The sequence below is a fragment of the Hypomesus transpacificus genome, unplaced genomic scaffold, assembly GCF_021917145.1.
Source record: "Hypomesus transpacificus isolate Combined female unplaced genomic scaffold, fHypTra1 scaffold_61, whole genome shotgun sequence".
In the NCBI taxonomy this organism is placed as follows: domain Eukaryota; kingdom Metazoa; phylum Chordata; class Actinopteri; order Osmeriformes; family Osmeridae; genus Hypomesus; species Hypomesus transpacificus.
In genome coordinates, this window is record NW_025814034.1 from 717,368 (window position 1) to 743,719 (window position 26,352).

The 26,352-nt window shown below is 44.7% G+C and overlaps 2 protein-coding genes across 4 annotated transcripts; one reads left to right on the plus strand and one right to left on the minus strand.

The window, feature by feature from the left end:
- The first annotated feature begins 1,208 nt into the window (after positions 1 to 1,208).
- lratb.1 (lecithin retinol acyltransferase b, tandem duplicate 1) lies at positions 1,209 to 24,425 on the plus strand. 2 transcript variants are annotated; one of them, XM_047017582.1, is made up of 20 exons: positions 1,209 to 1,560; positions 2,113 to 2,213; positions 2,330 to 2,399; positions 2,507 to 2,637; positions 3,272 to 3,360; positions 16,961 to 17,060; positions 17,340 to 17,383; positions 17,489 to 17,566; positions 18,149 to 18,345; positions 19,010 to 19,074; positions 19,170 to 19,276; positions 19,490 to 19,592; positions 19,973 to 20,072; positions 20,785 to 20,824; positions 20,908 to 20,959; positions 21,047 to 21,155; positions 21,756 to 21,839; positions 22,149 to 22,266; positions 22,976 to 23,066; positions 23,704 to 24,425. In XM_047017582.1, exons 1-20 carry the CDS (start codon positions 1,320 to 1,322, stop codon positions 23,776 to 23,778), a joined length of 1,995 nt encoding a protein of 664 aa, XP_046873538.1. In that variant the 5' UTR covers positions 1,209 to 1,319; the 3' UTR covers positions 23,779 to 24,425. The 2 variants fall into 2 exon arrangements, with proteins under 2 accessions (XP_046873538.1, XP_046873539.1); XM_047017583.1 differs by lacking the exons at positions 1,209 to 1,560; positions 2,113 to 2,213; positions 2,330 to 2,399; positions 2,507 to 2,637 and having other exon boundaries at positions 16,966 to 17,060.
- On the minus strand, positions 3,937 to 16,466 carry LOC124465921. Of its 2 annotated transcripts, XM_047017579.1 has the most exons (13): positions 15,835 to 16,466; positions 15,235 to 15,355; positions 14,652 to 14,814; positions 14,313 to 14,505; positions 13,746 to 13,817; positions 13,387 to 13,458; positions 9,043 to 9,148; positions 8,841 to 8,911; positions 6,726 to 8,760; positions 6,382 to 6,579; positions 5,319 to 5,780; positions 5,091 to 5,192; positions 3,937 to 4,875 (listed from the first exon to the last, which is right to left on the minus strand). In XM_047017579.1, exons 2-11 carry the CDS (start codon positions 15,350 to 15,352, stop codon positions 5,716 to 5,718), a joined length of 3,093 nt encoding a protein of 1,030 aa, XP_046873535.1. In that variant the 5' UTR covers positions 15,353 to 15,355; positions 15,835 to 16,466; the 3' UTR covers positions 3,937 to 4,875; positions 5,091 to 5,192; positions 5,319 to 5,715. The 2 variants fall into 2 exon arrangements, with proteins under 2 accessions (XP_046873535.1, XP_046873534.1); XM_047017578.1 differs by lacking the exon at positions 13,387 to 13,458 and having other exon boundaries at positions 5,721 to 5,780.
- Positions 24,426 to 26,352: the final 1,927 nt, after the last annotated feature.

Consider the following 26,352-nt stretch of genomic DNA (forward strand, 5'->3'; position numbering starts at 1 on the left):
CTCTGTCCCCCTGCTTAAACCACACTGGCTCTGTGGGGGTGTGTGTGTGTGCAGGTGTGTGATGTCTGTCCGTGTGTGTGTGGTGTGTGTGTGTGTGTGTGATGTCCAGCTCATGGTTAGTCACTGTTTGTCTAACACACAAACACTGTTGGGCAACACTGGGGTCTCAGTGTCCTCAGGTGTTGCAACATTACTTGATGTTTGAAGTGTTTTGTTTTCTTTGGGGGGGGGGGGGTTGCAGACATTTCTCCCACCCCCCCACCCTCCCACCCTCGCTCTCTCCATCCCCCCTCACCTCGCAGTCTCAATCTCTCTCTCTTTCTCACTCCTTTCTCCTCTCTCTCTCCCCTCCCACTCACACTCACTCTCTCATTCTCTCTCCCCTACCCACTCATACTCACTCTCTCTCTCTTTCTCTCTCCCCTACCCACTCATACTCACACTCTCTCTCATTCTCTCTCCCTTCCCACTCATACTCACACTCTCTCTCTCATTCTCTCTCCCCTACCCACTCATACTCACACTCTCTCTCTCATTCTCTCTCCCCTACCCACTCATTCTCTCTCTCTCATTCTCTCTCCCCTCACACTCATACTCTCTCTCTCATTCTCTCACTCCCTCCAATGTTTTGATGACACAGGAGTTATTTGGAAGAAATTGTCTGTCCTTCAGAGCTGTACTAATGATACACTCACCACTCACCCACACACACACACACACATGCTCCAAATAACATAAGGGAACATCCTGTTGGAACTCGTTTCTGGAAAGTGACTTTGTAACTTCCCAGTCTGATCAATGCATGTGATTAGTCACGACTGATTGATAACCAGTCTTCGTTGTGAAACGAGAAGATCATTATGTTTAAAAACTGAACTCGTGTTTTCAGGAGTCTGTGACTCTGGGCTAAAAGAAAACACTAAACTACTTGTACTCCGTGACTACTGTTAGTCCTCACTGACCACCACTCTCACTATATTAGCCTACATGTTGAAAAAAAACTTCTGTCAGATCATATTTACCCTCTACTTCCGTTTGAACTAGTTCTATTTGTGTGGTTCTTGCATTGACTTACATATTAAGGGTTCTAGTTGTTCTTTGTTGTGTGGCTCGGTTTAGTCATTTTATTGTAACTGACTGCCACTTACCGGCCGTACTTAGCAACTACAATGTAGTAACTGAAGAATCGTTCCGGCCAGGTCACTACAAACGCTAGATTCTACACGGACTGTTTTTGTTGACGGACGGGTCCATGTTACTCCCGCTACCTTGAACTTTGAGCAGACTCCTTAAATTAAATAACATAAAGTTGTTTTATAATGTCGAATTTTTCACATCTAACTCGTACTGTCCATGCGTCTTCTTTACAAAGGTTGTCGCATGCATCTCTCACAAAAACACCTGCACTTTTGTGTTCGACGTCGATCGCTTCCAGTAACATCAGAAGTTGCGAGAGACGGTGTTTGTACAGAGAAAGGACTAGACTATATTCGTCCTCGGCGGAGAAAACCATTCGGATAGGATGCGCGTCTGGGTTTTGGGGAGACACTGCAACCTCTGGTAAGACATTCGGAGTTAGCCAGCCAGCTAGCCCAGTGATACAACAGTCAGGGAATCTTACTTTCGTACAATGTTGCTAGGTTGTCTGTCATGTGACTGGAAGCCAACCTTTACCCTAGATAGACTAAAAGTTAGATCGTCTCATTCATTTATTTTGTGTCATGTTTGTTTGTGTGTACGTGTTCCTTTGGGTGATTCTGTGACATCCGTGTGTGTGATACGTATGTGATTTGTTTGTGTGTATGTGTGTGTGTTTCTAATACGTGTGTGTGTGTGTTTCTGATACGTGTGTGTGTGTTTCTGATACGTGTGTGTGTGTCTGATACGTGTGTGTGTGTGTGTCTGATACTTGTGTGTGTGTGTGTGTCTGATACGTGTGTGTGTGTGTCTGATACGTGTGTGTGTGTGTGTGTCTGATACGTGTGTGTGTGTGTGTGTGTGTGATACATGTGTGTGTGTGATACGTGTGTGTGTGTGATACGTGTGTGTGTGTGATACGTGTGTGTGTGTGATACGTGTGTGTGTGTGATACGTGTGTGTGTGTTCTCCCAGTGCCCCAGCTGATCTATGGAGGCAGGCTGGACTTCCTGGTGTTTGACTACCTCAGTGAGATCACCATGTCTCTGCTCACTGCTGCCAAGACCAAGATGCCTGTGAGGCGCTTTCATCCACCATCCATCATCCATCCATCATCCATCCATCATCCATCCACCCATGTCATCACGGTGCTTCAGTGGTATATCAGTAATATATCATCTTCCTCTCCTAGAACATGGGCTATGCTCCAGACTTCGTCCAAGTAGCCATCGCTCCCTTCATCAACGACATCCACAAGAAAGGTGTGTGTGTCTGTGTGTGAGACTGAGTGAGTGTGTGTGTGATATCTGGGTGTACTATGTGTGTGTGTGTGTGATATCTGGGTGTAATGTGTGTGTGTGTGCGGCAGGTATCCGTGTGGTCAGTAACGCTGGGGGGGTCAACCCTCTGGCCTGTGCAGTAGCCATCCAGGAAGTGGTTAACAAGGCCGGCCTACCGCTCAAGGTTGCCGTGGTGACCGGAGATGACCTCATGCCTCATGTAAGGACGTGACATCGACTTGTTCTACATCCTAAATCATGCACTCCCTTTTAGTTATCTGATCTACACGACTCCTCTCCCTTCCTCCCCTCCTCTCCTCTCTCCGCTCCTCCTCTCCCCTCTTCTCCCTTCCTCTCCTCCTCTCCCCTCTTCTCCCTTCCTCCCCTCCTCTCCTCCTCTCTCCGCTCCTCCTCTCCCCTCTTCTCCCTTCCTCTCCTCCTCTCCCCTCTTCTTCTCTCCTCCCCTCCTCTTCTCTCCTCCCCTCCTCTCTCCCCTCCTCTTTTCTCCTCCCCTCCTCTCTCCTCTCCTCCCCTCCTCTTCTCTCCTCCCCTCCTCTCCTCCCCTCCTCTTCTCTCCTCCCCTCCTCTCTCCCCTCCCCTCCTCTTCTCCCCTCCTCTTCTCTCCTCCCCTCCTCTCTCCCCTCCTCTCCTCCCCCCCTCTTCTCTCCTCCCTTCCTCTTCTCTCCTCCCCTCCTCTTCTCTCCTCCCCTCCTCTTCTCCCTTCCTCTCCTCCCCTCCTCTCCTCCCCTCCTCTTCTCTCCTCCCTTCCTCTTCTCTCCTCCCCTCCTCTTCTCCCTTCCTCTTCTCTCTCCTCTTCTCTCTCCTCTTCTCTCCCTTCCTCTCCTCTCCTCTAGAAAGCTTCTCTCTCAGAGTTGAGGATGGCTGATGGAGTGAGCAGAAAGAGGCTTCCTAAAACCGTCCACAGTATGAATGCTTATCTGGGGTAGGACACACACGCACTCTCTCACACACACACAAACACACACACACACAAACACACACACACACACACACACACACACACACACAAACACACACACCACAAACACACACACACACAAACACACACACACAAACACACACACACACAAACACACACACACACAAACACACACACCACAAACACACACAAACACACACACACACACACAAACACACACACCACAAACACACACACACACACACACACACACACACAAACACACACACCACAAACACACACACACACAAACACACACACACAAACACACACACACAAACATCACGTCACACACAAACACACACACCACAAACACACACACACACAAACACACACACCACAAACACACACACACACAAACACACACACCACAAACACACACACACACAAACACACACACACACAAACACACACACACACAAACACACACACACAAACACACCTATACAGGTCCATATGTATTAGAGGGACAATTTTTTCAAACCAGTTTTTTGCAACACTAAACGGACACCTCTTTCCACTTATGCTAGAAAGATGTAGTGAATCTTCAAAAATTTTATTTGAGCCATACAGCACAAATCTCACTTCAAAAGTTAGATACACACATCAGAACTCAAGATACAAGAACCTGACGGAATGCTGTATTAAGAGGACACAAGATAATGAGGTACTTAGCTCCGCCCATGACACAAACAGTAATTGCCAGGACCAACTTTTTTATCAGGACCATAGCCATACACATACACAAACGTGAAGTTTATGTGTATTAAAAAGGCCAAACATGGATAAATGGAATATGACTAAACAGAAAGAAGTAGACTGGATTTTACAGCGCCTTGACCACATATCAGAGCAACAGAAATGTATTTGTGAACAGAAAGGAAAACATTTATAAATGTCAAAATGAAATTATGCATGTCTACTAGACCAATGCATGTCTAACAGTGTTCCAGTTACAACAGGCCTGGTGTTGGATGTGGTGTTAGATGTGATGTTGGATGTGATGCACTGTAGCTGTATGGTGTTAGATGTGATGTTGGATGTGAAGTACTGTAGCTGTATGGTGTTAGATGTGATGTTGGATGTGAAGTACTGTAGCTGTATGGTGTTAGATGTGATGTTGGATGTGATGTACTGTAGCTGTATGGTGTTATATGTCATGGATGGGATGTTGGATGTGATGTTGGGTGTGATGTAGGATGTGATGTTGGATATGTTCCAGCTCTGCTGCAGGGTGTTGTATCTATCCAGGATTTTCTTTTCTTTTCAAAGTTACGCCCCGATTCCTTACAAAATCTCTTATGTTTTGGATAGAGCGACCAGCCAGAGCAAGATTTTCAGCCTTCTTGCATTGCTGGCATTCAATCATAGTGGCCAGTTTCCCTTTTTTGATGTGTTGGCCAAAATGTCTCATGACTGCGGCAACCTCCATGGGAGACCAAAGATGCTTTTTTGCTCTCCTGGCACTTTCCAGAGATACTAGAAAAAAAGACAAATAAATCAATGAAAACCAACTCCACTTTAAACATGTTTTAAATAAGGAATAGTAGTAGTAGTATAAACAGTATCGCGCAGAAAGAAGAGAATGGTCATCATATTGCCTTTGGGTGGTATGGATAATTTATTTTTATCATTCTTCAGTTATACTTAAGTAACTTGGTGTTTAGTGACTGAGTATGTGTTTTCGCATTTACCAGAATGTTTCTTCGTGTTCTTTTTTCTGCTGGGCCCTTTGTCCTTCTTTTTTAGTCTTCTGTTGCGTTCTTCCCCCTTAGCATCTGTGTGTTGACTTTGTGCTGAAATGAAGAAATAAAGACAAATAACAATGGATGAGCATTTATTTGTTGTAGGGTAGGGTCCTTAAATACGGTGAAGTCCAAGATGCTCAAGCAACTGATGGATGAATAATAAATAACAAATACATTCACTGTAAAGCGCTTAGGCTGGAACATTATTTGCTTCCAAGTTGATTTGTCATTATGAATGATATGATTAGAAGTGCTTTTATTTTGAAGGCACTGTCGTTGCTGTCGTGCGTACTGAAAAGCAGCAGCCAGGCCTATATGTTCCTTGTTGCACTGTAATGTATTCAAAAAGTTCATTGTTAGATTGAAAATAATTTCCTGGTCATCGGTTAAAGCTACTACTTCTGTAATCTACATTCACATCACTTGAAATTTAGCTTACATGCCTCCCATTTACCTGAACTGTTGCCGTGACAACAACATTGAAACGAGTGAAGAAGGTCTGAATCCACAATGCATTATTTCATAGCCTAAAAGCAATCAAAGAAGGTGACATGTAGACTGAGGATAAGAGTTAACCTTGTGATAATGGCGCAGGTTCCTCGACAGGTTGCCCGACCATCAACAGTTCTGCACAACCTGTAATAAAATATAATATACTTCATTACATACATAGAAATAAAGATGAGTATTACAGAGAAAGTTTGGTTAACTTAAGTTACCTTTGCCATGTCATGTCACTGCATGTGTCATTTGGCACATGCAGTTAAGTTTGGACAAAAGCAGACTTTCACAGAATAAACCAGGAAACGTTGAAAAATCTAATTGGCATACGGCACCCTTTGCCATCTTTGTATGTGACTTCATAGAGGCCCACGAGTAGAACGCAAACCAACTGTGGATGTCTGTTTGCATGAGCACTCAATTGCTATCTCGGACAAGTCATTCAGGCCCTTAACATGTTCTAGTATTTCAGATACAAATTAATAAACCCCTTAATATATGTCTGAAATACTAGAAAACTGTAAGAAATGTTAGTTACTGACTTGACAGTAAAATTAAAATTGGTTAGGAATACAACATAACATGTAGTTACACAGTTAAAAGTCTAACCATTTGGTGACAATAAATAAAACATCATCACCATAAATAAAACAGATTTCAGAAGAAAAAAAAATATATATACTGTATATATCATATATATATATATATATATATATATATATAACACTGTCCTTACCAGTCTGTGGATATGTGAGATTTCCTTCATCAACCTCACTCTCAGCATCGACCTCACGCTCAGCATCGACCTCACGCTCAGCATCGACCTCACGCTCAGCATCGACCTCACTCTCAGCATCGACCTCACTCTCAGCATCGACCTCACTCTCAGCATCGACCTCACTCTCAGCATCGACCTCACTCAACTGTAGGTTGTCTAATAAAATAAATTATATTGCCTTAATGAATTATGAGGTTAAAGTGTTATAAATTGTCCACTCACAATGTGTGTTCCATTTTGCTACCATACATTTGCTAGAAACAGGTCAAATCTTTTATGTAAACCACTTTAAATAGCCGTACCTTCAATTTCTATCTCGTCAAGTGTTTTGCCTTGAAGGTTTCTGAGAGACCCTTTCTCCATGGCAAGGAGCAGTTTGGATATTTTGGCCAGCTGGGTAGTAGCCTCAGGAAGTCTGTAATATTCACGATGAACGCGAATATCGTGGCCAAGGAAGTTAGCAACTTGGTCCAATTCGTGATTCTTGAGGTTCAAGATCTGAGACAAAGTTGCAACATGTTTGCGTAATTGTGTTGACCTGAGGAGCTCAGGGTTTTCGGCCCCACATTCACTGGCATAAAGCCTCAAACAGTCCTGTCCTCTGTAGGGGGTCAGACAATGAGGTCTGGCAAAAAGGAACAGGTTTTCGTCCAGAACACCACAGTCTTTTCTTTTTTCTACTAGGCGTGTTATGGCATTCACCATGTCTGGTGAAAGTAACACTGCAACTTTCCGGCCTCTTTTACCCCTTAATTCAACACGACTAAAGTGTTGACAAAGGTGAAGTTCAAATTCTGTCAGTCCAAATGCGACGTCCTTATGCAAGGGACTTGTGTCTCTCTCCAAAAAGCCATTCATCGGCATCTTTGAAATTTCTCCCCCTCTTCTCCTGTTAAAAAGTATTACGTTTGCCATGGTGGCTTTACACAGTTCACTGTATGATTTTGATGAACTATGGTGTTCCAAGTCTTTCAATGCTTGTTCTGTAGTCTTCTCAAGATGTCTGTGAAGACGTTGAACATCTTCTGTGAAAGGAAGAGTGGAAGGCTTGTTAAACTTCCGCTCGTTCAGCGTAGTTAAAGCGGTGTGAGAGATGAGTTCAGACCACTTTGTAGAATAGAGAGTTTTGAAACTCTGGGTTGACTTTATCAGCGTACTGTCTTCTGCCATGAGTGCTCTGCAATATAAAATATCACTGACTTTCTGTAGTGAGTGACCTAACTTTAGAGCAAGGGATGGAGTACGGAAGCAGTGCTTTTCTTCATCATACCCAGATACTTTCTTGACCGCTTTGATGACCACATCAAAATTTGCAGGTCTCACAGCATCCTCAAGAGTATGTATTGAGAATTCCTTGCGAAGCGTAAGCAGAAGTCTTCCAGTCTCTCTGAGTTGCTGGCGAATGTACTGATGTTTGGTGGGATCCTGTCCATATTTGTTGAAGAATGATTGGGCCAGCTGAAGAATGGAGAAGTCACTTCGCACAGTAGAAGTTGTCTCATCATCTTTCATAACAGCTAATATGTTCCAAACACCTGGTGATATCTGCTGACACAGTGATGACTCATTCATAGAGGCCAAAGACAAAACTTTATTTCTTCCAGTCTCTGAAGTAGCTTCTACTGGTTTTGAAGAACATTGTCGAACATGTCGCCACAGATCTCGCCGGAGATATAATGCCTGGCAGTAGATGCAGTGAATGTAGTCTTTTGCATTGTACTTTTTCTTTGATGTGCGTCTTAGTTTTAGTGATCCAACTCCACTCACCAAGACCTCTGAGTTATGACTGTGGTTTCCCTTGTTGCGAAGCTTTAAAAGCATTTTCATACGTTTTTTGGACCTCTTGGGAAGACTTAAAACTTGAGCAACATCTGCATGTGTTTTCTCATGAGTTTTTAAGTGACGTGTAAACTTTGTCTGTATCTTTCCACAAATGTAGCAGTAAGTTCTATTTCTGAGCAAGGCTGATGTATTTGAGACATTTTCCGCTGTAGCATCAGCACCATCATCAACCATAATGCCTTCGGCATCAGCGTTTCCTACTTTGGCAGTAACTCTTGATACTTCAAGCTGAGTTGTGCTGATCATATCTTCAGGTACTGATTCTGCATCTTTAGAAATTGACTCTCTGTCTTCCTGTACAAAACTTCCTTGGTGGTGTCTTTTCTTTTTGGAAGCAGACTTGCTGGTGGAGACCTCACAATTCTGTACTTGTTTGTGACTGATTTCTAAAGGCTCTGATCTGTCATCCCACGAGCTGTTTGAATCATCTATGGAATCAGGAACATACTCCTCTTCTGATGATGCCACCTCACTTGAACTTTGTTCTGTACAGACCTGATAATGATTAAAAAAACATTTATATTTTGTATACTTGGAAAGCATTTCACCGAGAATAATTCTACTAAAAAGCTTACCACTTGCAGAAGTTCAGTGACGTCCACATTGTGTTTAATATAACACTTTTTGTGCCAGGACTGATTGCAAACTAGACAGAGAAAATTAAGAATTTATAAAGAAAGGCAGCATGCTAAGTACTTAAAGTCAGTGCAGCAGCAAATGACTAATTTTGAACATATAGCACAGCTACACATGGAATAGTTTTTTGGACCTTTGTACCTTTACATCTCACACCACTCCATTTCAGAGGAGAAAAAGGTCCTCCACATGTAACACATTTTTCTAAACTTGACATTTCGACAGGGATGACATCATGATCACAGTCCTGTTTACAAAAAAAAGGAGTGTAATCGTAAGACAGAAATTTGATCCTAACGAACACTTGTGTAGTGTAGAATATCAAAACCAATTAATCGTTTGTACTATTTTCCTATTTTAACATGAATTAAGGATAAAAGTGACATGATTTGTATGTGTTATTATCCCTGTTGTGAATGAAATTGTTTAGAAATTAACTTAAAACCTTAAATCTATATTAATTTAAGTAAATTAAACACCTGTAATAAAAAAAGAAAAAAACTTAACAAACAAACAAACTAAAACAGAACAAAAACATACACTCACTGAGGAAAAGTTTGGACCCAACTTCTCTTCCTCATTAAACTGAGAAGGTGGATCTAAACTTTTGACTGGTAGTGTACATCTTAACACAAGGCTGAAGTGGATTTATAGTCTTCATAATGTATTAACTTAAATTTGAAATTACACAAAACCTGTGAATCTATACACAGCTGAATGCAATTCTTATGAATTCATATTTAAATAAAGTTAATGTATAACTGCTGAATATCATTCTCATGACTTTATTTTAGACAATAAATATGCCTTAAAAGATGAAACTTACCTCTAGTGTGTTGCCTGAAAAGGATCCGCATGCGTCCACATCCTCAGCCTGGCATGGCATCTCTTTGGAGATCTGAGATGTAAAGAACAATCACTGAATGAGAGTTTGTTTCTCATGTACAGTACTCAGTCCTCCTTATTCCTGCACCTTACATGTTGAGTATTACACAGGACCTGTGTGTCTGCGCACTTCTTAATGTACTTTCATTCCTTTGTACATGTAATTTCAAAACTCAATCCTCCAAATTCCTGCACCTTACATATAAAGGTTACATCGTACTTGTGTGTCTGAATACTTCTGAATATCATTCTCATGACTTTATTTTAGACAATAAATATGCCTTAAAAGATGAAACTTACCTCTAGTGTGTTGCCTGAAAAGGATCCGCATGCGTCCACATCCTCAGCCTGGCATGGCATCTCTTTGGAGATCTGAGATGTAAAGAACAATCACTGAATGAGAGTTTGTTTCTCATGTGCAGTACTCAGTCCTCCTTATTCCTGCACCTTACATGTTGAGTATTACACAGGACCTGTGTGTCTGCGCACTTCTTAATGTACTTTCATTCCTCTGTACATGTAATTTCAAAACTCAGTCCTCCTTATTCCTGCACCTTACATGTTGAGTATTACACAGGACCTGTGTGTCTGCGCACTTCTTAATGTACTTTCATTCCTTTGTACATGTAATTTCAAAACTCAATCCTCCAAATTCCTGCACCTTACATATAAAGGTTACATCGTACTTGTGTGTCTGAATACTTCTGAATATCATTCTCATGACTTTATTTTAGACAATAAATATGCCTTAAAAGATGAAACTTACCTCTAGTGTGTTGCCTGAAAAGGATCCGCATGCGTCCACATCCTCAGCCTGGCATGGCATCTCTTTGGAGATCTGAGATGTAAAGAACAATCACTGAATGAGAGTTTGTTTCTCATGTGCAGTACTCAGTCCTCCTTATTCCTGCACCTTACATGTTGAGTATTACACAGGACCTGTGTGTCTGCGCACTTCTTAATGTACTTTCATTCCTTTGTACATGTAATTTCAAAACTCAATCCTCCAAATTCCTGCACCTTACATATAAAGGTTACATCGTACTTGTGTGTCTGAATACTTCTGAATATCATTCTCATGACTTTATTTTAGACAATAAATATGCCTTAAAAGATGAAACTTACCTCTAGTGTGTTGCCTGAAAAGGATCCGCATGCGTCCACATCCTCAGCCTGGCATGGCATCTCTTTGGAGATCTGAGATGTAAAGAACAATCACTGAATGAGAGTTTGTTTCTCATGTACAGTACTCAGTCCTCCTTATTCCTGCACCTTACATGTTGAGTATTACACAGGACCTGTGTGTCTGCGCACTTCTAAATGTACTTTCATTCCTCTGTACATGTAATTTCAAAACTCAGTCCTCCTTATTCCTGCACCTTACATGTTGAGTATTACACAGGACCTGTGTGTCTGCGCACTTCTTAATGTACTTTCATTCCTTTGTACATGTAATTTCAAAACTCAATCCTCCAAATTCCTGCACCTTACATATAAAGGTTACATCGTACTTGTGTGTCTGAATACTTCTGAATATCATTCTCATGACTTTATTTTAGACAATAAATATGCCTTAAAAGATGAAACTTACCTCTAGTGTGTTGCCTGAAAAGGATCCGCATGCGTCCACATCCTCAGCCTGGCATGGCATCTCTTTGGAGATCTGAGATGTAAAGAACAATCACTGAATGAGAGTTTGTTTCTCATGTACAATACTCAGTCCTCCTTATTCCTGCACCTTACATGTTGAGTATTACACAGGACCTGTGTGTCTGCGCACTTCTTAATGTACTTTCATTCCTTTGTACATGTAATTTCAAAACTCAATCCTCCAAATTCCTGCACCTTACATATAAAGGTTACATCGTACTTGTGTGTCTGAATACTTCTGAATATCATTCTCATGACTTTATTTTAGACAATAAATATGCCTTAAAAGATTAAACTTACCTCTAGTGTGTTGCCTGAAAAGGATCCGCATGCGTCCACATCCTCAGCCTGGCATGGCATCTCTTTGGAGATCTGAGATGTAAAGAACAATCACTGAATGAGAGTTTGTTTCTCATGTACAGTACTCAGTCCTCCTTATTCCTGCACCTTACATGTTGAGTATTACACAGGACCTGTGTGTCTGCGCACTTCTAAATGTACTTTCATTCCTCTGTACATGTAATTTCAAAACTCAGTCCTCCTTATTCCTGCACCTTACATGTTGAGTATTACACAGGACCTGTGTGTCTGCGCACTTCTTAATGTACTTTCATTCCTTTGTACATGTAATTTCAAAACTCAATCCTCCAAATTCCTGCACCTTACATATAAAGGTTACATCGTACTTGTGTGTCTGAATACTTCTGAATATCATTCTCATGACTTTATTTTAGACAATAAATATGCCTTAAAAGATGAAACTTACCTCTAGTGTGTTGCCTGAAAAGGATCCGCATGCGTCCACATCCTCAGCCTGGCATGGCATCTCTTTGGAGATCTGAGATGTAAAGAACAATCACTGAATGAGAGTTTGTTTCTCATGTACAATACTCAGTCCTCCTTATTCCTGCACCTTACATGTTGAGTATTACACAGGACCTGTGTGTCTGCGCACTTCTTAATGTACTTTCATTCCTTTGTACATGTAATTTCAAAACTCAATCCTCCAAATTCCTGCACCTTACATATAAAGGTTACATCGTACTTGTGTGTCTGAATACTTCTGAATATCATTCTCATGACTTTATTTTAGACAATAAATATGCCTTAAAAGATGAAACTTACCTCTAGTGTGTTGCCTGAAAAGGATCCGCATGCGTCCACATCCTCAGCCTGGCATGGCATCTCTTTGGAGATCTGAGATGTAAAGAACAATCACTGAATGAGAGTTTGTTTCTCATGTACAATACTCAGTCCTCCTTATTCCTGCACCTTACATGTTGAGTATTACACAGGACCTGTGTGTCTGCGCACTTCTTAATGTACTTTCATTCCTTTGTACATGTAATTTCAAAACTCAATCCTCCAAATTCCTGCACCTTATATATAAAGGTTACATCGTACTTGTGTGTCTGAATACTTCTGAATATCATTCTCATGACTTTATTTTAGACAATAAATATGCCTTAAAAGATTAAACTTACCTCTAGTGTGTTGCCTGAAAAGGATCCGCATGCGTCCACATCCTCAGCCTGGCATGGCATCTCTTTGGAGATCTGAGATGTAAAGAACAATCACTGAATGAGAGTTCGTTTCTCATGTACAGTACTCAGTCCTCCTTATTCCTGCACCTTACATGTTGAGTATTACACAGGACCTGTGTGTCTGCGCACTTCTAAATGTACTTTCATTCCTCTGTACATGTAATTTCAAAACTCAGTCCTCCTTATTCCTGCACCTTACATGTTGAGTATTACACAGGACCTGTGTGTCTGCGCACTTCTTAATGTACTTTCATTCCTTTGTACATGTAATTTCAAAACTCAATCCTCCAAATTCCTGCACCTTACATATAAAGGTTACATCGTACTTGTGTGTCTGAATACTTCTGAATATCATTCTCATGACTTTATTTTAGACAATAAATATGCCTTAAAAGATGAAACTTACCTCTAGTGTGTTGCCTGAAAAGGATCCGCATGCGTCCACATCCTCAGCCTGGCATGGCATCTCTTTGGAGATCTGAGATGTAAAGAACAATCACTGAATGAGAGTTTGTTTCTCATGTACAATACTCAGTCCTCCTTATTCCTGCACCTTACATGTTGAGTATTACACAGGACCTGTGTGTCTGCGCACTTCTTAATGTACTTTCATTCCTTTGTACATGTAATTTCAAAACTCAATCCTCCAAATTCCTGCACCTTACATATAAAGGTTACATCGTACTTGTGTGTCTGAATACTTCTGAATATCATTCTCATGACTTTATTTTAGACAATAAATATGCCTTAAAAGATTAAACTTACCTCTAGTGTGTTGCCTGAAAAGGATCCGCATGCGTCCACATCCTCAGCCTGGCATGGCATCTCTTTGGAGATCTGAGATGTAAAGAACAATCACTGAATGAGAGTTTGTTTCTCATGTACAGTACTCAGTCCTCCTTATTCCTGCACCTTACATGTTGAGTATTACACAGGACCTGTGTGTCTGCGCACTTCTAAATGTACTTTCATTCCTCTGTACATGTAATTTCAAAACTCAGTCCTCCTTATTCCTGCACCTTACATGTTGAGTATTACACAGGACCTGGGTGTCTAGACACTCAAATATATCACATACCAGTTAATATTTATAAATATAAGATCAGTATAAATCTATCTACATGTGACAGTTTGTAAAATTATAGTACTGAACAAGTTGAAATAGTGTAGTCTGATTAAGTCTTTCTGCCAAATTGGCTTTTTTAGGCACTATGCTCATCACTTCTATATTTTTGACTATATTGACACTGTACTACAACTTGATATACCCTTTAAAATTGTGTTCAAAGCTAGTAGAATGATCCTTGACAGTATCGTTACAATTCTATATACCTTGCTTCTCCACGGCCAGTCAGAATCACCATAATTATAAGTGATTTCTTCCCCTGGACCAATATCTTTGAGTGCAAATAAACAGAGATAGGGTCTTCCATCCACTCTTGTAACCTTCATTTTGCTGTTTGGATTTGCCTCTTCATCATTTACCAGTCTCCCTAATGATCCATCCTCTCTGGCAGCATCAACACTGAAATATCAAGTATGCAATAAGAATAATTACACCACGGAAGGAAAATGATTTAGCATATTTAGTGTTAGCATGTCTGGAAATGTTTACATCACTGTGTTAAGATTCAAATTTAGAAAAAAACGCACTTTAAAACAGCCACATACCATAACTGTTGTCCATTGAACTGGAAATCAAACATAAAAACCTTGAGTGCATCATGATAAACTTTCAATCGGTTTTCTTGTTCCTTTCTACTTATGACTTCCCCTCTGTACTCAATAAGGAAATCTCCCTTTGGAAAGCACCGGCAGCTGAACACACCCCGACCTGGAGGTACATATAATAAACAAAGTACAATAATAAACTTTAAACAATGCAGAGTTGTTAAATAGTAGCAATTGAGATTATTAACTCTCTCAAAATCTGTTAATTTATTTAATGTGATGTCTTTCTGTGATTAGTTAAACTATTTTTTAACTTTTCTAAAATGTTTCTGTGGATTAATCCATAAACAATTATTAAATAAAGTATCTATCTAGATATACAATTATCTTCCCAAGAAGATATAAAATATAAACTATAAAAAATAACAGCTTCTATTTTGAGCAGTTGATTGTCTCCTTTGAAATAAGAAAGATGTTCTGATCATATTACAAGATCTATTCTCCTAATGTGCAGTTTAAAAATAGATTATAACCTTGTATGTACGAACTCGGGAAACCTTTGCTAAATAAACTCACAACTCACCTTTATATGAATTTATATATTTGACATCAAACCCTTCCTTATCTTTACCCAAGGAGCAATAATAACTAGCATCATCTTTAGGATTTGTTTTCGCTCTCTGTGGCCTTGTTCCTGCCATCTCCTGCAGAGATCAGATGTTAACTTGAGCAACAACACATTACTGGATACAATATGATTTAATGATATTAGATGTTATTTTTCCAAAACGGAAGCTAGCTAGCTCTAGTTAGCTTCGGTTACCTAGCAACCTAGCATAATACTCGTAGCAATGCTACTACCTGCTAGTGTTACTTGTTAGGGATATGAAACATAACCATTAGTCAATGTGCAAGCAGCTGTTCTGTTGAATAAATATATTTGTAAATCTGATTTTGAAAGAGTCAGTATGCCTACGTGCCTCCCCAGCCAAGAACCTCTCCGCACGTCACTGGCCACTTGCTAATAACTAACGCTAGCTAAACTGTCATAGATCAGATGTTTTGGTTCATACAAACATCAAGTAACCTAATCCATTCTGCATAATTTACCTTTAGTCATTGTTTTAGCAGATTACATAACAATATGTACCTAAATGTGTAAAGAATATTAAATGGGTCTTACCTCGTCCTCCACGCATGCAGGGATGAGAGGTGTTCAATTAGAAAGTACTGATGTTTCGCGGCAAAACTTGACGGATTGTACCACGTTGATAGAAGAGGAGGGGTATGACAAAATAAGAATTCCTTTTTCGTTTCTAAAGAGCATATTGTTTGATTTATTCAGGAAGAAGAAAACAATTTACTTACGTAATATTTTGTTAATTTCATTCAATATTTCAAGATACATGGTTTATAATACATTTTGCTTTTATCGTATTGCTAACTCATCCCCTGTGTAAATAGCGATTTGAATTGGAAGGACAGTGTAGTAATTATCAGGACCTTCCGGCAGACAACCAATCAGCATAAGACGCTGTGTGCATATTCATGAAGTCTTGCTAGTACACAACCTGCCGTAGGGGGCGCTGTGGTGATACACAGATTGTACACACAAATCATGTTTATATGTATTAAACGGACATCTTGTTTTTTTTGCATTTTTAGGGTTAATAGACCAATAGAAACCATTCTACACTTTTAGAATTTGGTCGAAATTAGCAGGACACTGCTCCTGTCCTGTTAATTCAAAATGTCCTTCTAGTGTGGTGTGTATTCGGACCAATTGTCCTGTTAAAACACATTGACAAACACACACACACAAACATCACGTCACACACAAACACACACACCACAAACACACACACACACAAACACACACACCACAAACACACACACACACAAACACACACACCACAAACACACACACCACAAACACACACACCACAAACACACACACACAAACACACACACACAAACACACACACACAAACACACACACACACAAACACACACACACAAACACACACACCACAAACACACACACCACAAACACACACACCACAAACACACACACACAAACACACACACCACAAACACACACACACACAAACACACACACACAAACACACACACCACAAACATCACGTCACACACACACCCTCCTCCACAACTCTGCTGTAGAACATAAAGGTTTGTGGCCCAATGGAGAGCAGAGCTGCAGTTGACAATAGAAGGTTCACATCGTAACCCTTAACAACAGAGTTCTGGAACATTCCTCCTTGCCCCCCCCCCCCCCCCCCCCCCCCCAGTGCAGTCCCCATCCAGAGGTGTCTGGACCAGGGTGCTGACATCGTGGTGACAGGGAGGTGTGTGGACAGCGCTGTGGCACTGGGGCCTCTCATGCACACGGTACGACTGTGGGGGGGGGGGGGGGGGGGGGGCTGTGTGTGGGGGGGCTGTGCTTGTGTGTGGGGCTGTGTATGTATGTGTGTGTGTGTGTGGGGGGGGGGGTTGGTGGCTGTGTGTGGGGCTGTGTGTGTGTGAAAATGTGTAGTATGTAGTTGCATGTCTATCGTGAGAATGGGATGATGTGTGTGTAAATCAAGAATTGCAACAACTGTGAACTGTGTTTAAACTCTGCAGCTTTGTGTGTGTGTGTGTTTAATGTCTCTGTTTTATCTCTGGCAGTTTGGGTGGGAGAGAGACGACTATGATCTGCTGGCAGGAGGAAGGTAAACACACACAAAAACACACACACACATTAACATAAACACACACCCACACATATACTTTGAGCTTTTACAGGTTTTAATGACTGCTTATCGTGTGTGTGTCAGTCTGGCAGGTCACCTGATAGAGTGTGGAGCCCAGGCTACAGGAGGCATCTTTACAGACTGGCACCGTGTTCCTGACTGGTGAGATCACTAGACCAGCTCTCTCTTCATCCACTAGACTAGCTCTCTCTTCATCCACTAGACCAGCTCTCTCTTCATCCACTAGACCAGCTCTCTCTTCATCCACTAGACCAGCTCTCTCTTCATCCACTAGACCAGCTCTCTCTTCATCCACTAGACCAGCTCTCTCTTCATCCACTAGACCAGCTCTCTCTTCATTCCTTTATCATCCAGGTGGTGTTTGATCCCCTGATGGCCACCGTAGCAAGTAGATGATGTCAAACTACGTATGATTGTATATTTTGGGGGCATTTTAAAAGCTTGAAGTGAAGTGTGACAGGAAAGGCAGAGAGAGAGAGAGATAAAGAGAGAGAGAGAGGAGGGAGAGAGAAAGAGAGAGAGAAGTAGGAAAGGAGAGAGAGACTGAACTGGAAAGTCTGTAGTCTTGGTTGGCTGAGGAGGAAGACACCATATGGCAGTCATTAAGTCTTCACACACACTCTTAGAGAGAGAGAGAGAGCAAAGGACCCAGGCTGGATTTGAACCCAGACTGCTGAGGTGAGCGACCCCCATCAGACAGGTTGTGACGCCGCCCTCCTCCAGGGACACCATGGGGTTCCCGGTGGTGGAGTGTTCTGCAGACGGCTCCTTCCTGCTGGAGAAGCCCCCTGGTACGGGGGGGCTGGTGTGTGTCGGGGGGGTGAGCGAGCAGCTGGTCTACGAGATAGGAGACCCACGCAGATACCTGCTACCTGACGTCACCTGTGACTTCTCCCACGTCACCATCACCGAGGTCCCTGGTAGGACACACACATACACACGTATACACTCTCTCACACACAGCCTCCAGCTAGCTTGCAGGAGTCTCCTCCAGCTGCACAGACCATCTCTGTACCCTGTCACACTCAGGACAGTAACCCTGCAGAAACTAGCACACACACCAACACACACACCCGCACACACACCAACACACACACCTGCACACACACCCGCACACACACCCGCACACACACCCGCACACACACCAACACACACACCCGCACACACACCAACACACACACCCGCACACACACCAACACACACACCCGCACACACGGGTGCGGGTGTGTGTGTTGGTGTGTGTGCGGGTGTGTGTGTTGGTGTGTGTGCGTGTCACACCAAACCAACACAACCCAACAAGTGTTGCTGTTGGTTTGGGCGGTGTGAACTGGCCTGTACTGAACTCCTCCTGAACCCTGACTGACCCCAAGCTGACCCCAAGCTGAACCCTGACGGGACAGTGACCTGCAGAGGAACTGTGTCCTCATCTCAACTGTCTGGACACACTTCTGCTCTGGGGAGGGGGGAGGGCTGTGTGTGTGTAGCTGACAGCCTGTGTGTGTGTGTGTGTGTGTGTGTAGCTGACAGCCTGTGTGTGTGTGTGTGTGTGTGTGTGTAGCTGACAGCCTGTGTGTGTGTCTCTAGGTGTGGAGGGCGGGGCTGTGAGAGTCACAGGTGCCAGGGGATACGCCCCGTCCAATGACTACAAGGTAAACCGTCCTCGTCCAATCAGCCGCTGCCTTGTCCTGATGTTGTGCTGCTGTCAGAGAGGGGCGGAGCCCCAACTGACGTGTCCTGTCTCCAGGTGTGTGCTACCTACATGGACGGCTTCAGGGCGACAGCGGTGTGTCCGGTCGGGGGCCCCAGGGCCACAGAGAAGGCCAGACGCACAGCGGAGAGCATCATCAAACGGTTAGCATTAGCACCTGCGCACATTAGCTTTAGCATAACGCATAGGTTATTGCATGATTTTGGCATTGGCTTCAGACCTGTAGTAGCATTAGCATGCTTGACATCCAAAGGAATTAAAATGAAAAGTGAATATCTGAATGTGTGTTTGTCTCCCTGTATACCTGCGTGTGTTCATACCTGTGTGTGTGTGCATGCGTGTCTGTGTGTGTGCAGCACGAGGCGTGTGTTCGGACAGCTGGGTCTAGAAGACTTCAGCTCAGTGAACATCCAGGTTCTGGGAGCTGAGGACACCTATGGGCCACACGCTGAGAACAAGGTGTGTGTGAGAGGTGTGTGTGTGAGAGGTGTGTGTGTGAGAGGTGTGTGTGTGAGAGGTGTGTGTGAGAGGTGTGTGTGTGAGAGAGGTGTGTGTGTGAGAGAGGTGTGTGTGTGGGTGTGTCTGGGTGTGTGAGAGAGGTGTGTGTGTGGGTGTGTGAGAGGTGTGTGAGAAAGGTGTGTGAGAAAGGTGTGTGTGTGTGTGTTCGTCTGTACTGTTGGTGTGTGTGGTTGTTGACCCTTAAGGAAATGTTAACAATCTGTCATGTCATCTTATCATCATCCTCGCCCTTCCCCCATGTCTCCCTCCCCCCCTCCCTCCCCTCCCCCATGTCTCCCTCCCTCCATCCCTCCCTCCCCTCCCCCATGTCTCCCCCCCAGGGCCAGAGAGAAGTTGTCTTGTGGATGTCTGCTCTTCACAGACAGAAGAAAGCTCTGGAAGTCTTCGCCAGAGAGATAGCACCTGCTGGCACGGGCATGGGTAGGATGACACACAGACAGACACACACACACAGACAGACAGACAGACAGACAGACAGACAGACAGACAGACACACACACACACACACACACACACACACACAGACGGACACACACACACACACAGACGGACACACACACACAGACAGACACACACACACACACAGACGGACACACACACACACACACAGACGGACACACACACACAGACAGATGCACACACACACACTCACGGATGCAGACACACACACACACACACACAGACAGATGCACACACACACAGACAGATGCACACACACACACAGACGGATGCACACACACACACAGACAGGCGTTTGGCAATGTTAGGGGGATGTTTTTCCTAAGAGAGGTTGTGTCCTCATGGATCTGGATTTCTGTTTAGGGTGAACAGTTCAGACCACGGTCACACACACACACACAGTTCAGACCACGGTCACACACACACACATTCTTCTGTTGGGTTCAGCCTCAGTAACACTGAGATAGGAGGAGTCAATTTGGTTCACCAGGATTCTGCAGCTCAGGCTATAAGTGTGTGTGTGCATGTGTGTGCATGTGTGTGTGTGTGTGGTGTGTGTGTTTGTGTGTGTGTGCATATGCCAGTGCTTAGAAGCCGTGCTCATGATGGTGATGATGGTGATGATGATGGTGATGATGATGGTGATGATGATGAAGAGCATCTCTCTCTCCAGCTCCAGGGCTCACAGGGATCGTAGGTGGAAGACCCAGAGTGTAAGACCCTCCACACACACACTTATATACACACACACACACACACACACCCACACCTCTCCTCTCTCTCTCCTCTCCTGCAGGTCTCCTGTTCTGAAGCCCTTCTTCTTCCTGCATCCCAAATCCCTGCTGCAGGTCTGCTGACCCCACCGCACACTCTGATTGGCCCTCTCATCCACAGACACCCTCTGATTGGCTGACTGATTTATGATGTTACTGCAGGTTGACATGCATATTGGTGGAGAGCTGATGGAGACCTTGCAGTATGCGGAGCTAGAGTCAACTGAGCTGGAAGCCCCGCCCAACCCCCCTGAAGACACGCCTCTTACAGGTACTTTATTCATTAAGCTTTTATCTGAATCAGTGGTTCTCAACCCTGGTCCTCAGGGCACCCCTGTCCTGCATGTTTTAGATGTTTCCCTGCTCCAACACACCTGATCCAAATTAATGGGTTGTTATCTAGCTCTGTAGAAGCCTGGTAATGACCATTCATTTGTATCAGGTGTATTGGAGCCAAGAAACATCTCAAACATGCAGGACAGGGGGTCCCTGAGGACCAGGGTTGAGAACCACTGTTCTAGATGTTTCCCTGCTCCAACACACCTGGTTCAGATGAAGCGCTCGTCACCAGGCTTCTGCTGAGCTTGATAACGACCCGTTCATCTGAGTCAGGTGTGTTGGAGCAGGGAAACATCTAGAACACACACACATAACAGGAGGCCTTGAGTACTACACTACACCCTAGGTGTACTACGTACAACACTGTGCTTGGTTGCAGCTAACTGGCTCTTGTTTATAATCAAATTAACCTTTAGCACTGCAGAGTACGAATAGCACACATACATCTGTGTCTGTTCACTTGCATCCAGATTAGGAGATTTCTCCCTCCCCCTCCTCCTCCCTCCCCCTTCCCTCCCCCCTCCTCCCCCAGATCTCCCTAGTGGGTCTGTGTGCTATCGTGTAGAGGACCTGGCATACACGCGCAGTGGAGACAAGGGAGACTCTGCTAACATAGGTAACTACACACACACACCTCACATATATTTACATTTAGCAGATGCTCTTATCCAGAGTGACGTACAGTAAGTACAGGGACGTTCCCCCCGAGGCAAGTAGGGTGAAGTGCCTTGCCCAAGGATACAACTTAATTTGGCACGGCCGGGAATCAAACCAACAACGTTCTGATTAATGGCCCGACTCCCTAACCGCTCAGCCATCTGACCCCTTATATACACACACAACACCAAAAAATACATATGCACATACACTCTCCCTCACTCTCTCTGTCTCTATAGTCATTGTGTGTGTGTGTGTGTGTGTGCAGGTGTGATAGCGCGCCACCCTCTCTTCTTCCCCTACCTGAAGCAACATCTGACAGTGGCTGTGGTTCAGGAACACTTCAGCCACCTGATAGAGAAGGACACGCCCAACGCTGTCACACGGTACACAGGCACACCTGGCTCCACATACCTGGCTCTACATGTGTGTGTGTGTGTGTCTACATGTGTGTGTGTCAATGTATGTGTGTATGTCATGGTAGTTAGGAGAGGCGTTGTAATGAGTGGTATCTAAGTGTGTGTGTGCGAGAGAGAGTCATACTGTTTAACAGGCAGCAGAGGTGTGTGTGTATGTGTGTGTGCGAGAGAGAGTCATGCTGTTTTACAGGCAGCAGAGGTGTGTGTGTGTGTGTAATGATGGGGTGTCAGCAGCGTGAATGTTGACATCATCTTCGTTAACAACACAGGATCCAGACGTTCACGGCGTCTACCTCCGATTACAGCTGCTCTGTTCACAACCAGGGGGTTTGCTGTGAGCTGAAGAGTGTGTGTGTCTGCGTGCATGTGTGTGTGTCTGCGTGCATGTGTGTGTGTCTGTGTGTCTGTGTGTCTGTGTGTGTGGGTCTGTGTGTGTGTGTGTCTGCGTGCATGTGTGTGTGTCTGTGTGTGTGCGTGTGTGTTTGTGTGTGTGTCTGTGTGTGTGTCTGTGTGTGTGTCTGTGTGTGTGTCTGTGTGTGTGCGTTCAGAGACAGGCAGCCTAGGGCTGTAAGTCTGACATTGATTATGTTAACTGGGGCTAATAACTGAAGTTGCATGCCATGTTTGCAACAATGTGTGTGTGTGTGTGTGTGTGTGTGTGTGTGTGTGTGTGTAGGTATGAGCTGCCTGGGATCCATGGTCTGAACTTCGTGCTGCAGAGTTCTCTAGGAGGGGGAGGGGTGGCTTCTCTACGCAGCGACCCTCAGGTAACACACACACTCTTCCAGCCCTCCCCTCCTCCTCTCCCCTTCCCTCCTCTCTTTCCTTCTCTCCCCTCCCCCTCCCCTCCTTCTCTCCCCTCCCCCTCCCCTCCTTCTCTCCCCTCCCCCTCCCCTCCTCCTCTCCCTTTCCCTCCTCTCTTTCCTTCTCTCCCCTCCCCCTCCTCTCCCCTCCTCTACCCAACACCTTGGGCTGTGGGTGACACCAGTCCAGTAAAGGTTTTAGTAGCTCGCTGGAATCTAGCAAACTTCAAAGGCGCTCTCTCTCTCACACACACACACACACATTCTCTCACATTCACACACACACACGCACTCAGTTTCACACTCAACAGTGTTTTGGGTTTTCAATTCTCATTTCTCACCTTCTCTCCTCCTTCCATCCCCCCTTCCCTCTCTCTACATGTTCCTCCCCCTCCCCTGTCCTCCCCCTTCCCCCTCCTCCTCCTCCCCCCTTCTCCTCTCCCCTCTCCTCCTCCCCCTGCCTTCTCTTCCCCCCTCCTCCTCTCCCTCCTCCCCTCCCCCCTCCTCCTCTCCTCTCCCCTCTCCTCCTCTCCCTCCCCTCTCTTCCCCCCTCCTCCTCCTCTCCCCTCTCCTCCCCCCTCCTCCTCCTCTCCTCCTCCAGGGTAAGGCATATGGTCAGATGCTGCTGGACCTGAAGCTGAAAGGCCTTCCTGATCTCAAGTCACTGGTGGACTGAGAGGAGGAGGAGAGGAGATGAGGAGGAGGAGAGGGGAGGGGAGGAGGAAGAGTTGGAAGGAGACACAGAGAGAGGGAAGAGAAAATAAATAACTCATATTAGTGAGAGAGTGAAAGAAAGAAAGAAAGGTGTCAAGATGAAAAGCAGAATCGGAATGGAATCGATTCTAGACCAGCTGATTGCCTTCAATGATTATGTGCGAAAGAAAAACATAATCAATAACACTAAACTGCTAATGATAATAATGTTTCAAATGTGTGAGAGGTAGCTCACTGGTCCACCTCAATAGAGGTTTAAACTGTGTGTGTATGTGTGTATTTGTACTGAACTACATGGGTATTAAATGAAGAACTTCTAGCTACGGTTAGCTTGTTGTTAACCTTCGCTATGCTAAAGTGTGCCTGATGTAAGCTAGCGTCATGCTAGCCTTCGCTATGCTAAAGTGTGCCTGATGTAAGCTAGCGTCATGCTAGCCTTTGCTATGCTAAAGTGTGCCTGATGTAAGCTAGCGTCATGCTAGCCTGAGGATATGTGGAAGAACACAAGATAGTTCATGCTAAGCTGTGTTAGCTAGCAATGCCTGCTAGCTTCATTGCTAGCCTAAGCTCACTACTCAGGCCTTTATGAAATTATTAAATGTGGAAATAATTCACTGTTCATTGCCTACTTCCGTGTGTGTGTGTGTGTGTGTGTGTGTGTGTGTGTGTGTGTGTGTGTCAAGCAGAGCCTGGGGGGGGGAGGGGGGGAGACACAGCCAGGCACCTCTTCATTCTCTTCTTGGACACAGGGAAGCAAAGGTCAAAGGTCAAGCTGTCAACAGGATCCAGGCAGGGTGTGTGGGGGTGTGGGGGTGAGGCAGAGTGTATCACAAAGTGTGTTTGTGTGTGTGTGTGTGTAAGATAGATGGAAAGTGACTTGTTTATGCACAACAAATGCATTCAAGTTGAATCACATGAATCATACTACAGTCAAACTGAAGTATTCAACTAACGGGTGACCATTGAGTTCAAAGGAGTTATATTCATTATGTATTGGAGTCAAATGTAAGTTCAATGGAGTCAAATGTAAGTTCAATGGAGTCATTCATTATGTACTGGAGTCAAATGTAAGTTCAATGGAGTCATATTCATTATGTACTGGATTCAAATGTAATTTCAAAGGAGTCATATTAGATACCGAAAACAATGTTTTCCAGAGTTCATTGGGAGTCGACTCAGTCTCTCAACTCTCAGTTTTTCTTGAATGAACTTAACAGAATTTAGGATTCCGAACAAGTCACCAGTGTGTGTTTGTGTGTGTGTGTGTGTGTGAGGGGGGGGGCTATCCATTAATGAACGAATCAGAACCATCCATCAAGGCTTTTTCAGCTTGGCTGTCATGAATTATAATGGGAGAGAAAGAGAAGGAGAGAGGGAGGGAGAGTGGGTTGTCTGAGGAGTTAATTAATCAAGGCGGTGGCTATGGGATCAACCCTCCATCCCTTCCCTCATCCTTCCACCCAACCCCTCATCCCTCCATCCTTCCCCTAATCCCTCCACCTCATCCCTCCATCCCTCCACCTCACCCCTCATCCCTCCATCCCTCCACCTCATTCCCTCCACCTCACCCCTCATCCCTCCACCTCACCCCTCCACCTCACACCTCATCCCTCCACCTCACCCCTCATCCCTCCACCCCACCCCTCATCCCTCCACCCCCACCCCTCATCCCTCCATCTTTCCACCTCATCCCTCCACCTCATCCCTCCATCCCCTCTCCACCTCATCCCTCCATCCCTCCACCTCATCCCTCCACCTCACCCTTCATCCCTCCACCCCACCCCTCATCCCTCCAGCCCACCCCTCATCCCTCCATCTTTCCACCTCATCCCTCCATCTCTCCACCTCATCCCTCCACCTCACCCCTCATCCCTCCACCTCATCCCTCCACCTCATCCCTCATCCCTCCACCCCACCCCTCATCCCTCCATCTTTCCACCTCATCCCTCCACCTCACCCCTCATCCCTCCATCTTTCCACCTCATCCCTCCACCTCATCCCTCATCCCTCCACCTCACCCCTCATCCCTCCATCTTTACACCTCATCCCTCCATCCCTCCACCTCATCCCTCCACCCCACCCCTCATCCCTCCACCTCACCCCTCATCCCTCCATCTTTCCACCTCATCCCTCCATCCCTCCACCTCATCCCTCCATCCCTCCACCTCACCCCTCATCCCTCCATCTTTCCACCTCATCCCTCCATCCCTCCACCTCACCCCTCATCCCTCCACCCCACCCCTCATCCCTCCACCTCACCCCTCCATCTTTCCACCTCATCCCTCCATCCCTCCACCTCATCCCTCCACCTCACCCCTCATCCCTCCACCCCACCCCTCATCCCTCCACCTCACCCCTCATCCCTCCACCCCACCCCTCATCCCTCCACCTCACCCCTCATCCCTCCATCTTTCCACCTCATCCCTCCACCCCACCCCTCATCCCTCCACCTCACCCTTCATCCCTCCATCTTTCCACCTCATCCCTCCATCCCTCCACCTCATCCCTCCACCTCACCCCTCATCCCTCCACCCCA

Bases quoted from the DNA above. Each gene is read 5' to 3' on its own strand.
- lratb.1 (XM_047017582.1), top strand. From the start codon at position 1,320: ATGTCGAATTTTTCACATCTAACTCGTACTGTCCATGCGTCTTCTTTA. The intron at 19,277-19,489 runs GTTAGCATTAGC...GTGTGTGTGCAG, and splicing joins GCGGAGAGCATCATCAAACG to CACGAGGCGTGTGTTCGGAC. The intron at 20,960-21,046 runs GTCTGCTGACCC...ATGTTACTGCAG, and splicing joins ATCCCAAATCCCTGCTGCAG to GTTGACATGCATATTGGTGG.
- LOC124465921 (XM_047017578.1), bottom strand. From the start codon at position 15,352: ATGGCAGGAACAAGGCCACAGAGAGCGAAAACAAATCCTAAAGATGAT. The intron at 8,761-8,840 runs GTAAGCTTTTTA...AATCATTATCAG, and splicing joins TCACTGAACTTCTGCAAGTG to GTCTGTACAGAACAAAGTTC. The intron at 6,580-6,725 runs GTACGGCTATTT...TTATTTTATTAG, and splicing joins TGACGAGATAGAAATTGAAG to ACAACCTACAGTTGAGTGAG.